Below are 15,853 nucleotides of genomic sequence, written 5' to 3' on the forward strand. Positions count from 1 at the left end.
TCTATGGGTAAGTATTCATGTGTTAAATATTCCAAGGTATAGATATAGGTGCTTCTGTTCTCTCCTCCTTCTCCTTATTCAGCTGCTCATGCACCGATAATAAGACCAGCTTTATCTCCTAATTCCCCTCCAGGGGTCACCTCCTTCTCATGTCCTCCTTCCACCAATGTGGAGTTTAAGGGTCAGATGTAGATAAAAAGAAAACACACCATAGTGTCTTATCCTTATGTAAAATTGGGATTTATTTTGCCTGTGGTAGTGATACACAGCAATATGCGATTCCTTGGTGGTCCAGGGCAACATAGATTTCACAGTATACAGTGAGTATTCCTCTGCCACTGTTCTCCCTCCTTGCCTGCCTCTGTCCTGGACAGAGGCAGGCAAGGAGGGAGAACAGTGGCAGAGGAATACTCACTGTATACTGTGAAATCTATGTTGCCCTGGACCACCAAGGAATCGCATATTGCTGTGTATCACTACCACAGGCAAAATAAATCCCAATTTTACATAAGGATAAGACACTATGGTGTGTTTTCTTTTTATCTACATCTGACCCTTAAACTCCACATTGGTGGAAGGAGGACATGAGAAGGAGGTGACCCCTGGAGGGGAATTAGGAGATAAAGCTGGTCTTATTATCGGTGCATGAGCAGCTGAATAAGGAGAAGGAGGAGAGAACAGAAGCACCTATATCTATACCTTGGAATATTTAACACATGAATACTTACCCATAGATCCTGGAAGGATCAAAAAGTCTATTTGCCTGAATTCATTCAGGCCAATACAAAGGTGAGCGCATAGGGAGACCACAAGGCACCTGGAAATAAGGAATCACTTGCACTTTTAAAGACTTTATTTATTCATGAACTATGCACGTGCACATTTAAATATGGTTTTTTACACAATTATGATTTTTGATTGATCACTTTATATTCAGAGAGGCACTTATTATACTTATATGTTTATATATTTATTAATTATTGAGTATCATCCACCACATGTGATGCATGCATTTATATATATTGGTAATTTCTTAGCTATATTAGTCTAGGGTTTGTCACCTATCACAAGGATTTATATTTGATTTATTAAGTTATTCACCTATCAGATTGAGTATAGATTGGTAATTGATTTATATATACACAAATAGGAGCGCGGCACTATAAAGATATTATTTTGTTGATTTTACCTCCATCACAACATTTCCCTGCCTCAATACCAATTCTAACTGTGCCAGGAAAGTTGTCTCCTCTTCATCCTTCATGTCTGGGGGCCTGTAGCATACACCCGCTATTAATTTCCCATTTGTTTCATCCCTCTGAAGCTCCAACGGCAAAGATTCCATTTCCTCCGATGCCCCATTAGCAATTTCATCCCTTGTATTCTCTAGCAAATTGCTCTTGATATACAGGCACACCTCTCCACTCTTCTGCCCACCTTGTCCCACCGATACAGGGATTGCCCCTGGACAGTCACAAGCCAGTGATGTGTGCTGTCAAACTAGGTTTTTGATACTCCCACAAACTTGAAATCCTCCATCAGCAGTTCCAGTTCTTCCATTTTATTAACCAAACTTCTAGCATTTGTGAACATGCTTTTTAATGTTGTACAAGCGTTTATTGTTTGTTCTGAGGCTGCAATAAGATTCTGCAAGCCTACGTGGCTTTGCTGGACTTTGCTAAAAAGTGTTAGGCACAGTTACCCACAGACAATAATGTGTAGGTTAAGGTCTATAGGCTTAGAAAATTCAGTCTGTAAATGGATAGAAAACTGACTTAATGACTATATTTAGTGAGTAGTGATTAAAGTAGAATTCTGGTCAAACCCTAACTACTCTTAAAGTAATATCCCTGATAGGTTCAAAAGGCAGTTGAATTTTTGAGAGAACCGGCTTTAAAATCCCGCAGAGTCATGGGAAAGTGCACAAAGGGAACCACATGAGGACCACATGAAAGTCACCCTGTACAAAGATCTTAAAAATGAACTACAATGCATCTGAGCACCACAAACCAAAAACGATAATGCATTTTTAACAATCACAGCAAAATCAGCCATCCTTTTATGTCTACATGCTTTATTTTACTGAGAAATCACTTTGAAAGCATGTGGCCATCTTGAGTAAGGGCAAATGATTCATGTAGCATTTACTTCTTGGAATCTATCTGCCCTTACCTCAAGCATGCCTGCAGGAGGGTGTGCTTAGCTGAGAAAACACTCCCCCCCGGAGACTCCTGGGATGTATGACATAATTTTCCTAGTCCTGAAAAACAGAAAGTAACTAAAGAAATGCAAAAAAAAATGATTAAAACTCTGCTGCAGGCACTGCATCTCAATGATTTCTCCACTCAGGGAGCTGGCTCCCAGTGATTGCTGGCCGCTTCACACTCCAAAGACCTTTCCACAAGAAAAAGAAGCTGCTCACCATGTAAAAGCCTTCAGCCTAATTAATTCAAACTCTCCATAATACAGACAATTCCATCTGGTATGTACGAGCCCTAAATCAAATACCTTTAGTTGTGAAGATCTAGTTTGAAAAGTATATTACTTAGTGCTTAAAATGTAACGACTCAACTCTAAATGTAAATCACCTGTTTGTTGTCCCAATATTTACTCCCTCAAAACATATTTAATACAAGGGTTTATAGTAAATAACATCTAATAACTAATAAATAATAACATCTAATAGCTGTTCATGGCAACACTGCAAAGCCAAACACTACTGTAATGTGTATATAGAGTATAAAACAACGATATTTTGAATTCCTCAGTATAGAACATAATTGTATCTACTTTTAAAGTGTTTACTTTTAATTATTTTCATGGATATTTGATATTCTGTAAAACAAAATGTAGAATACTCTGCTTAAAATGTACCTGTGAAACAAGGGAAAGACAGTCCAACCCAGTGTTGGCTGAAGTTCAAGATCTTGTCCATTTTTGGATATCACATGACCACGCTTGTCACTGCTAGTATGAGGGGCATAAGTGGCAGCCATACCAAAGAGTTGTACTAGAAGTACACTGTTATCATCCAAATAAGGATGCAGTATCTAGATAAAAAAAGGCATGTGTTATGTCAGCAATATACAATTGTTTCAGATTGTACACAAACACCACACACTTTGAACATGCAAAACTATAGCTAACAAGCAGCCAAAAAACAAATTATAGCTTGCAATATATATATAGAACTGCTCATTCCTTCCACAAAAGGATGTTATCATACCTGGTCTTTAAAGTGTTACTAAACCCAAGACCCTGCGTTTGCTGTATCTGGTCTCCCACAGTACACATAAACATGAAAATGCAATTATTTTAGTAACTATAAACTGTTAAATACCTTTTCTCATCAGCAGTATAATAGTAGTCTTGTGACTTCTATCAGTGTCTGGCCAAGCACTGGTTAAAGCCTGTCAGAAATCTCATTCTCATCTGACTGTTCTATGAGGCTGGGTGACCCCTGAACCTCTGTCTGGACAGCACTGATTGGCCCTGTGAGGATCACATGCACCCTCCCCCAAAAAAACAAAACTCTAGCCTCTAGCAATACACACCAAACTGAGCATGTGCAGAGTGACTCCTAGGCGACTCCTTTGTACTATCAGCAAATGGATTCGGGACAGTAGAATAAGGGGAGGATCAGAGAAGACAGGATCAAACAGGCTGTTTTAAACAAGGGAGAGGATTAACCCCTCAGGTTCCACAGTGAGAATAACAAGCATCCTTTACTGCATATACAGACTGATTTTACTGTTGTGGGTTTAGTAACACTTTAACTATAGCAGCGATCAACATCTTCAGAGCCTGTGGTACATGCAGAACAAATGCAGAATGTTATCAAACAACTTCTCTTCATTGTATCACCTGTAGCATTTCACTTCCAGCTAGACTTGGAACCAGACCTGGGTCTTTAGATTAGACCACAAACCAGATATGGTTTTATTTCTGTATTGCATCTAATACCAAGCACAAGTCTGCATGCTGTAAATGCACTGTAAATGAATCCTTTTTTCTATATAGTTGCTGTTTTTCCAGCAGCAGACATAGCATTAATTCTTCATAGCATAGCAGGAGAGGAGGAAACAAGTAATTACTTTAATCTAAATTTAGAATCCCTTTGGAAAGAATAAATCTGGAAGTTTTTTTTTCTACTAAAAACCAAAACCGAAAAAAAGTAATATTTTCTTTAAGATTTAATTCCACATGTGACCTGATAAATACAAAATAATCTCACTAATGGATACTGCAGTACACTTTGTATACAAAACAATCAATACAGTGCACTAGGGAGTGCATTGCTTGCTGTAAGAAGATGTGTTTAAACAAAGTGACTTCTCAATTAGAGAGAGGTTATTGAAAGTCCACATTCTTTTGTAAAGAAGAAAACTGTATTTCATTAGTCCTCACTTCCAAAGCAATTAAACTGCAATGTGACAAATATCAATAAAAGATAAGCAGCAGTTTCTTTGCTTAATGGTGACCATATCTGGCAACAGAAATGATAACAGAGGTAATTAGCTCTGGATTAAAACCTCCATTAATATTGCAGTACAATTCTGATTTTCTGCTATTTTCCATACATTAAAAAACAAACTTAACTTATGTAACAGTCACTTAAAGAAATATAATTTAAGATGTTATGTAAAATATGCTGAAAATAATTGTCGAAATTATAAAAAATAAGCAATAATAGCATTTCTGCTTGCCCCACACAGCTGGCTCAAAAGCTCATAGGAAAGCAAATATTTTGTATCCTCCTTGTTAGAATTTCTACTAAGGAGACACCAAGAAAAGCAGCCTTGTATCTATGACTCTACTTTTATCTCAGATATGTTTTAATATTTTCTTGAATCCCTTTTGCTAGAATGATACAATGCTGCCACTGTGAATCACATCTATAGCAAATTGCCTTTTAGTAGTAATATGGTACCACAGTCCATGTTGCCAGCTTAGTGCCATTCTACCTTCTAGAACCTTATTACTAAGGTAGGCTACGCAATAGTCTGATGTCAGATGTTATTTCTCCTACCCAAAGCAAACTTGTGGTGTACACACTATGGGCAAAACTACAGGTTTCCTTCAACCTTCTCCTTAACAGTAGCATACACTCACTTTTCTTCCATCCCATGTCAATCTGTTCAGTGGCGTGAGTGAAGTTCCTGGTATAGAGGAGCATGTGCCTCACTCCATATGGCAAGGCTGGGCCAATCGGAGCTGTCAAACAGGGATTCCATATTCCTATACAAGCTATCAAGCCAGCAGCTCGTAGCTTACACTGGGACTTATGCAGGCCATAGACGGGGAGAAAACCATCCGATTTTTCATCCGAAAAACAAAATCGGCCGATTTTCAGATCGTTAGTGGGGTAATCAGTCACTCGTTTTTCGTGATTTTGACACTTTTTTTTTGTCGGTCATGTTGGAAAAAAAAAATCAGCCAAATTTTGTCGTTCGGCTGATTTTCGCAGCAATGACGAATAAATCGGCTGATCTTTTTACCAATTTTAAAAAATGTGCATGAGCAGTGACCAGCAAGAAGAAGGAAAAGAAGAAAAGAAGAAATAGAATATGAATATGAAGAAGAAAAAGAAGAAATAGAATATGAATAATAAGAAGAAATAGAATATGAATAAGAAGGAGAAAAAAAAAGAATTTCAGTCCGATATTATATTTGACATTTAAAAGTATAGCAACATTGTATCTATTTGTATCCGAATAGAAACATCTGTATCTGAAATGGATACAAATAGATACAATGTTGCAACTTTTTCTTCTTATTCATATTCTATTTCTTCTTATTATTCATATTCTATTTCTTCTTTTCCTCTTCTTCATATTCTTTTTCTTCTTTTTCTTATTCATATTCTATTTTTTCTTTTTCTTATTCATATTCTATTTCTTCTGTCAAATATAATAGCGGAGCTCTCTGCAGGGACACCGCTATTATATTTGCCGGACGAAAATCAGCCGACTCTTTTTTACCAATGGTGGTAACGTCAGCCGATTGAACGACCGATTTTTCGTTTTTCTACAAAAAAAAAAACAGCCGGTTTTCTCCCCGTCTATGGCCTGCATTATTTTGCTCCTGGCAGATAATTGAGGGTGGCAGGAGAGCAAAAGGAATGTAAGCATACAGTATATGTCTATGTAAGTCTGCATTTAAGGCAACCTGTTACGTTGCCCTGCATGGCAAAAGCATGAAATTACTTTACGGGTGATAAAGTAGACCAAAACAAAGTGGCTTCAGTCAAAGGGCCTGGTCCAGATTATTGCTTAGACTTTCACTGCGTTTGCAAAAAACACTTTCATCTTTACCAGTCTTGCACCATGCTTAAATATCTAACATTTGAGGAAATATCATATCATCTGTTAACACTATAAAAGAAATGTTTGTAATAATTTAGGTGGAGATTACACAGAAAAAGGTTCCAAGGTTCAACATCATGTTGTGTATACATCTAAAAAATGGTAAGCTGCAATATATTAAATGTTCACTTCTGGGTTTAACACCACTTTAATGAAAACCGTTAGTCCATCATACTAAACAATAGTTTTTATATTTGTATGCTATGTTTAACCACACATATATATATATATATATGTGTATATATATATATATATAACAAAATTGTGCAGTGCTAAATAGTGAGTACATAAATAATAAAAAACACAAATGACAAAAAGTCCATAGGATGTGGATAACTGCCACCCAGTGCATGAAATTATGAATAAATCGATGATCCTATTCCCAAATCTTGTTTAAATGGAATCAACACATGCAAATCATCAATAAATCGTCATTTATGACGAAATGTGTCGGGTGGAGCTGGTGGCCATCACGTACTTTGGTGGAATGTTGGTGAATGAAGCCTGGAGGAGCTTTATTTAGAATGCCTGAATACAAGATCTTCATGTGAATTTATATAGGTACCTTATTTTTAATAAACATTTTATCGGATTTACAGTATTGGAGCCTTCTCTTTTCTCCCTTATGTGAGTGTTATGCCAATGTTACCCTTTCATGGGAGAAGAGTTGGTGTTAAGTCTCTTATCTGCTGATGATTGGTTGGTAACTGTTGCTTCAATCTATGAAAACTTTTGTGGACTTCTCTTATGAGGATCACAGGGCTTCTTGTAAGCCTTTTGATTTATTTGTGATTCGCACGTGGTGATTCCATTTACATGAAATTGGGGAAGAATCATTCATGGAATCATTCATTATTTCATGCACTGGTAATCCACATCCGATGGACTTTTAGTCATTTGTGTTTTGTAGTTCTTTTTATTATTTATGCACTCACTATTTAGCGCTGCACAATTTTGTTCTATATTTGTGGAATATAGTGTATCCTATATTTGGTGCTGGCAGCTACGTTTTTTACAAATTTTTAATATTGTTATTCACATTTTTTCATTTGTAGCGAGGCTTTCTTATTACATACATATTTAACCACTTGAAGACCACAATACCTATTTAAACGTTGCGTGGTACATTATATTTATGTTTTTGTTTTGTGTGTAACTATTCTTTTGTTTTAGCATTGGCCTCTGTGTTATACTGTATATCTGATTTATCTTGAACAATAAGACTAATTTTGTACACCTGAAATTATTTGTAAAGGAACTTAAACTCTGCCTAGACCATTCCAATACCATCCCTAGACAATTTACTGCATGCTGCCTAAGCCCCACACCCAATGGTTCAATATGATAAATACACAGTTGCGGATATTAGAAACCACAGATAGGAATTATTCTGCTTCCAACTTTCTGCTAGAGAAAGAGATGTTTGAGGAATAAAGGAGGATTACAAGTGGCATGCAAGCTTTGGTTAATTAACTTTTATCTACAGTTAGTCTTTAACAAAATGAAGCAGATGTACTGACAGGAAAGCTAATGATATACTCTGTGGCAGTATTTCAATACCCAAAACAATTGACAAGAAAGGACACTAAAATTCCATGATGTTTGTAGCAAGAATATGTGCAATTTTAAATATTCCTGTCACATTTTAATTAGATGTCTATACACAGTTGTGAATGTTACATTAAAATGTTTGTCCGAGATGAATTTACATTCGAGGAATAGTGGCAAGTGTTTTGTTTTCTCAGTGAATTTCTAGGAGCTAGAGATATGCCTCGAAGGTAGGTGGCAGTGATCGAGCTGGCAGCCTGTCTATATATAAAAACATAACATTGTCTTCAACAGAGCTAGTGTGGTGCAAATTCTAAAACCGTTAGTTAACCTTCCAAATTAATTTAAGGAAGTTGTCTGAGCCTGAATGTGGCTTTGTTTGCCAAATTCCCTAAACAAATAGTGCCTAATCATGTGGAAAGAGTATTGTTCTCCTACTGCTATAAATTTGTGCTGAGTGTCAAGAAAAAGTCTTTATAAATGGGACATTAGAGGATGTTCTATTAATTGAGATAAAGATCATATTTGTTTTATTTTAAGTGTACATGCAGATCACATTAGGAAACACATGTATATAGGATCATGTGTGAACATTCAAAAAATAAAATGCCTTTTGCTTTATCTTATAGGAAAGCATCATTTAGGTCATGCACTGGCTAATGTAATGAAGATTTGAGCATTGTGCACTTTAATGGCCTGTTGTGGGCTTTTGGAATCATGTCAAAAATATGACTTTTATCAAGACATAATGTTATATAGCAAACAGCTCAGCAGAACCGGATGTTAAGAGTTAATTTTGTCTTGGTTAAACCTTCAAGAATTCTAGTTAAAGAACTGAAGAGAACAGGGAATTAAGACTTTTCCAAGACAATGGGATTGTTTAAACTGTCAACAAGGACTATTTGTATATGGAAGTAAGAAGAATGCATCTACAGAAAGTCAAACACATAGGACTCTGACTTGTAAACATTTCAACAATAATGAGACGGGAACTCAACTGTTTGGAAGCTTAACCAAAACCTGTAGAGTGTGATGAACCAACAAACCTCTGAAACTATTACTATCTACTATTGTTCACCAAGGGTGAAAGCATTAACAATTGTTTACCATGAGTCCGATACAAGGGCTAGGCAAACAGAGATTTTTTTCCCTACACAGAGGAAATGTTGATGCTGAAACCAAGGGGTGAAATTCAGGACATTTAAGTTAAAAGTTCACTGTATATCATTACAAAAATGTACTACAAAAACAGATTATAAATAAGATGTCATAGACTTTAAACACCACTAAATACTCAGCAATGGGAACTATATATCACTAACTTGAGTATTGAGATGATGGGAAGTAAGATGTATTATAAACTAGCATTAGTTACATGTCTTATCAGGAAACAAACAGGATGATACTTCAAGGAGGAATAACCGAATATACACCTATATTCCATGGTCCCTATTTAGAATAATATAGGTATCACTGCTATATCTGGATAGAGCCGTATATTTTATTCCTGAAATTACCTGAAGATTCCACCCAAGGTATGAGTCATCTCAAATACTCACATTGTTCTGTGATACATGACCGCCACCTGGCGGGCAGGTGAGAAATAGCTTATGTACACACATTTCTCAACTAGCCAATCAGGAAGCCTGGTGGGAAGGTATCTTAGAACAATGGACTAGTGGATATAAAAAGCCCATGTGCTGTAACAGAAAAAGAAAACCTCATGAAAAAAAAAAGAACCCTCATAAAGACCTCATGGAAAGACCTGACATCTGAAGAAGATCTCTGCTGAAATAACTACTCTTCCATCTTTTCAAACTTCCTAAAACTTTAAACCTCTAAACTTATAACTTCCTACATTCTCCCCTATTGAATCTATCACTTGCCTATATATCAGTCTAAAGGCGTTCCACTGCCAGCTAAATCCACGGGAGAGTTGCCTAGTCTGACGTCCGGGTGTGGTGAGATGTTTATTTGATTTGGATTAATTATTTCCTCTGTTGTGTAGAATCATAAAAATTACCGTAGTGTAGTACAACAATATTGGATAGTTAGATATATGTAGTCAGATACTGTGTTACTGTTAAGAAAAAATTGTTGATTGCCATATTATAAATTTTTCCATATTTCATAATTTATTGAATATTAATAACCAGAGTATCACATATCAAGGGCTTACTTCTTGCAGGCCTATGGCCACGGCGTGTAAGAATATAACCCTTGAGATATTCGAAATTATTAATTATTAATAAATTTAATAAATACCGTATCATTTAAATTTGTGATTGATGTAATTAGTTAGAGACCTTATTATTGTGTCTTACATTGGTAGGATATATTTTTGATTGTGTGTACCAATATTCATTTATCACCAGTCTTTTGTGTTTTGTGTTAATATATATATAATTTTTGTACATAAATAAATTTTTATATTTATCTATTATAAGGCAAATTTTGTGTGTATGGTACGAAATCATATTGGCTAAAAGAATTCAAGGTATAATAATAAGTGGTGATCAAATTATCAAGGTGTCCAAATTATTGATTTACTAAATATTTGCCGTATTTTAACGGCTGGAGGCACTGTAATATTTCATCTAAGGGAAAGGGACACGCCCTTTATAAATAATATATATCCTTACATAAACCACCACAACATAAATTTGGAGGCACTGCTGAGATCCATAGAAATCGTACCATAACACAAAACGCACTGGTGATTGTATATTTGTACACGTTGTCAAACATATATTTATATCAAAATGGCATCCAGTAATCACGGATCCACTTCTTCCAAGCATAACGAGGAAAATATGGCGGCTCAAGGCATTGAGCAGGAAGTTATGAAGCCAGCTCGGAAAGCTGCCGGTGCTTGGCAGAAGTATGTTGAAAATGAAGTAATAAATTATCTCCGCAAGAAATTGAATTTGGGGGATAGTAATAATGAATTTGTGGATGAAGAGAAAGAGCAGGCCATGAATACCTTTGAGGACCTGTTTAACCAAAAGGGCCAGGTTGTTGGGTTTTTAATAGCATTTGCTGGAGCAGAAAGTGATAGAAGCCGTGACAGACTTCTCCTAGAAGCTTGGCCCATGTTATGGTTCATGACCGCTGGAGCTGCCCAGCAGACCAGGACTCTAAGGGAAGAGTTGTCAGAGGCCCGCCTCTTGTTAGAAAGCAAAAATCAGGACATTGAGTCTTTGAAAGGGAAGCTTGGTCATGCCGGTATTCGTTTAGACGAATCCGAGAAACATTATGATAGATTGGTCGGAGACTTTCGAAGTGCTCAGGACCTGTATGAAAGAAACTTTCAGGAATTAAAACAACTTCAAAAGAAGTATCAGGACTTGAAAGATGAGGTGGAGTACTTCAGATCAGAGAGGTTATCTCCTGTCAAAATTAAAGTTCACCCAGGGGATAAGCATGACCAGTCAGAACTTACCTTGATAAAATCTGAGCAGAAAACTCTGGAGGAGCAGATTATAAGGTTGACGGCCCAAATAAATTCTGGGGTCCAAAGACGGACCAACCCAGTTAAGCCAGAGGCTGATGAGCGGAGATACCCGCATCACAGCGAAGTATCTGATAGTGAGTCAGGGTCAGAATATAGGTCACCTCCTAAGCTTTCAAGATACACTCCAGAGCGCTCTGAAGAAAGATATGAGGTTTCATATAGGCAGGAAGCGAAATCCCAGGGGTCATTCAGGAGATATGACACCCCAAAGGTTATTAAGTTCCTGAAGGACACTGTTCCTATGTTTTCTAAGAAAGGGTCCCTTGAGATCACCGAACACATGAGAACATATGAACAGACGTTAGAGATTCTGGGCATTAGAGATGACCACACCAAAATAGAATTGCTGCCATGGGTGTTTGAAGAGAAATACCGGCAATTCTTTGAGACCTTGAGGGCCTATTCCAATCAGTCCTGGAGAGAGGTTAAACATAAGTGCCACATGGAATTTGGGCCTTATAAAACTGTAACCTCTGCCAAGGCTGCGGCCTACAATTTAAAGTGTGGTCCTCACCAAAGCCCTGCAGAATTTCTGGCTGTCCTCAGAAATGCCTATTTCCTGGCTGAAAAGGATCCCAATCCTAACCAGCCAGAATTCAAGACACTATTCTATGAAGCATTACCTGCTTACATAAAATTGGGACTTGCAAAGGATTACAGAAAGGGATGCTCTCTTGATTGGTTGGTGAGAGAGAGTGACTATTTATTCTCGATCCAACAGTCCAGTGAGGGCGGGATAAAAAGAGAACCTAAAAATAGCCCCAAGATAGTAGCAGCCACTACCGTCTCCCCTCCAAATCCAAATTTGCAGGCAGAGAAGAAATCATATGCGGAAGTAGTCCGTGGGGGTAAAACCAATGGTTCCCCTAGATTTGTACCTCAAACCCAGCAAGTGAAGGAGGTCCATAACTTTGCACCCCAAAATCAGTGGGTGAGAAAGGATAGACAAAAGCCAGGGAACTACGGTAGTGGAAGTGAGAAGAATAAAAAGTATGGTAAGGGTCAGTACAGTGATGAGAATCAAAGGAGGCAATGGTATCCTCAGAGGTTCTATTATCCTCGCCAAAACCAACATGGGAATTTTTATGGGAACCCCAATTTCAACAAGCCCCATAATTACAATAAGAATCCCAATTTTAATAAAAACTCCGACTTCCAAAGATTTCCTCCACGCCAAGAACACCCTCAAGCTCAAAGGGGGGATACAGTACCCCAGGCTCCCTTTAATAACAGGGAGACCCCAAAACCTCAGAGAGAACAATGGCGTCGGGATCAGAGCAGTAGTTCTGACTCTGAGTCTCATTACCAGTCTCGTCCAAAATACAAGCGCAAGTATAGGAAAAGGGAGAATCAACAGAATGACTCCTCTGAGCGTATTGGACAAATAGAGGCACAGGTCAGCAAAATGGCTGAACAAATGGACAGGCTTGTCACTCAATTTCCATCCAATCCTTTTTTAGGAGCAGCTCCTGTGACCAACCAAGGGTCACAGAATTAACAGGCAACCAAGCCTTAAACCAACAGGGGAGGACACTGAGTCAAATGACAGGAGATGTGTGCCCCGTCCCTGACACGCCTACTAATGGAGAAGCTAGTTCTCAGGCAAAGGGGGACCAGTTGTTGGTTATTAATGATTCTCCTGTTTTTCAGTGTCCATCTATTGCCCCTAATATAGTCGCGGCATCGGAAGTCGTCGGGATTGACAAGCCAGACGGAGCACCAACTTCTAGTTGTGCTTCTGTCTTGAGACAGTCCAAGAATCCCACCAGGGAGGATAAGGGTAATGTGTCCACCACATGCGGTGAGATAAGAGCCAGTCATATGTTATTGAAGGGCCCACAGATCTTCAACCACACTAATTTCATGTGTGAGCTGACTGAATCTGATGGGAGATATTATGCCACGGTGCAGGTGCAGGATGCCAGTGATCTTTCGATTGTCGGCTTAATAGACACTGGATCCCAAGCAACCATCATGTCACAGGAGCATTTTGACAAAGTGGCGAATGTCATGCCCACCAAGCCAAGACTTAAAAGTTTTGACAGCTCATTGATTGGTGTAGGTGGAGACCCTTTACAAGTCATGGGTACCGCCTGGCTGAAACTGAAACTGGGTAATAAGGAACTGAGACACCCCATCATCATTGCTAGCATATCACAGCACCACATGATAATTGGGATGGACTTCCTAAAAAGGCTGAACACCATAGTTGATTGTGTGAACCAAGTCCTGTGGTCACAGGTAAATACCCCAATTAAATATGGGAAACTTAAAACTCCCCATTCCCGACAACACTGCCACCTGGTGGAAGAAAGGCCTGGATCATTAGAAATCCATTTCAGGAACAGCCAACTTCCTGATGTAACGGTTATCAAACCTGATGACTGTAACCCTATCAGAAGAGATGAGGAACACATTTTTAGAATTCCCCAAGATAAAATCAAAGATATTTCCCTCCAAGATGACATCCTTACGATATCTTTTCATCAGGAGGATAAACCAAGAAAAGGGGGAGATCACACCCAATTCTTGACAGGTATTGAAAGGGTTAACAGCGACTTGTTTATCCCCATCCGGATAAATGGTCTTAATAGGTCAAAATATGCCAAACTAGATTTGAGACAGGAACACAGCTTTGTAAGCCATGGGTTGATCAAACACCTGACCGAAATGGAAATGATCCGTTTCTCCACACCTCAGCGTCATTGGATTTCAGACTCCCTTGATGACTCTGATGATCACAATTCAATGGCTAGGTGTCTCTTAAACGTCACTGTAGGAAACAAAACAGCCGCCCATGTGTTCCTAGTCTTGGATAATCCCCAAACTAAAATTTATTTTGGCAACGATGTATTACATCGCTTTGCAATGCAAGTCGACCTAATTAATGACTGTTTATGGAGTCGACTAAAGGGGGACCCCGAAAAATACCAAAATCTGGACTTAGCTTTAAAATCCCAGCAACAGATGCCTTATGCTGTTGAAGTCCAGGTAGCCCAAAAGATTACAATTCCTAAGGGCATAAATAATTTCATACTCCCCATCCAAGTTAAAAAGGGACATAGACTGAAGGGGTCAGATGCATTAGTATGCCTCTCCCATAAAATGCAGGGGGAGGGACTGAACATTACACACACGCCCCTAGTCAACACACATCAATCCCCGATGTACATTTACGTACATAATCTGTCCAATCAGGACATCGTCTTACCCAAAGAGACCCTTATTGGTCTAGCGGTAGAGACTGAATATTATACCTTTGGGGTTACTAACCAGGTGATTGGACTCATCCCCGATGAATATTTGTCGGAGGAACAATTAATTGAACAAACATTCCATTCATTACCAGAGGGTATTTTCACCATAGAGTCCATTTATCCATTCGATTCTAAAGATGGCACCTGTCGAATCGAAGAGACATCAATTGTCTTTGATCACCCAATCAAAGAACAAGAGTACCCCAAAGAACCTGGATGGCAGGAGAACACACACACACATCACATACCCAATGACCTCACCACGAAACTTGAAGAAGCATATGAGATAGGTCAGCCGGAAAGCTTTCCTGGATTCAAGGAGTTAGTGGAAGAGATGGTGGCCCTCGCCGACGCGTGTGCCAGTGATCTCGACCGACAATTGCTCCGAGAGCTTCTCCTTGAATTCCAAGAGATCTTTGCCAAGGATTCTTACGATTGTGGGACTACTGACCTACACATCGCTAGGATCCAAACAGATCCAGATGCCCCACCAGTATTCGTAAGACAGTATAGGTTACCATTAGCTTCCTATGAATCTCTAGCTGAGATTATCAGGAAGTTACATGAAAGGGGTATAATTAGGCCCATCCACAGCTCCTACAACCACCCGATCCTGGGTATCTTAAAACCCAATGGACAATGGCGTTTGTGCGCTGATCTCCGTCAGCTAAACAAACGTGTGTACATGTCAGGATGGCCTGTCCCATACATAGACCAGTGTCTCGCCCAGCTCCAAGGATCCCAAGTTTTCACAGCTTTGGATTGTGCACAGGGGTATTGGACCATAAAGGTGAGTGAGGAAGACCAATACAAACTGGCCTTCAGTTTTGGGAATCGACAATATTGTTGGGTACGAATGCCTTTCGGATTCATAAATTCCGGACATGAATTTGCTGTGTTCATGCACAAGGCCATGCCAGACGCCTTCGAAAGGGGGACGTTGGCATATGTGGACGATATCCTGATCAAAAGTACAGATATGACCAAACATATTACAGAACTTCGGCATGTCCTGGGCCAATTAAAAGCAGCAGGAGTAAAACTGTCCTTACAAAAAGCCCAGTGGTGTCGCACGAAGGTAAACTTCCTAGGCCATGAAGTTACTGCTGAAGGTTTGAACCCACAAAAGAAGAAAGTTGAGGCGGTTCTGAACTGTAAAGTCCCTACTA

The 15,853-nt window shown here is 38.7% G+C and overlaps 1 protein-coding gene across 1 annotated transcript in view; it reads right to left on the reverse strand.

The window, feature by feature from the left end:
* Positions 1-15,853, reverse strand: part of LOC149462635 (uncharacterized) — a 460,266-nt gene that overhangs the window by 120,544 nt on the left and 323,869 nt on the right. The window contains exon 25 of the mRNA XM_089676647.1: positions 2,875-3,050. Within this exon, the coding sequence (XP_089532773.1) occupies positions 2,875-3,050 (176 nt within the window). The remainder of the gene's footprint in view (positions 1-2,874; positions 3,051-15,853) is intronic.

Source organism: Staurois parvus, unplaced genomic scaffold, assembly GCF_062004578.1.
Source record: "Staurois parvus isolate SC_StPar_1 unplaced genomic scaffold, SC_StPar_1.0 ptg000172l, whole genome shotgun sequence".
Taxonomy (NCBI): domain Eukaryota; kingdom Metazoa; phylum Chordata; class Amphibia; order Anura; family Ranidae; genus Staurois; species Staurois parvus.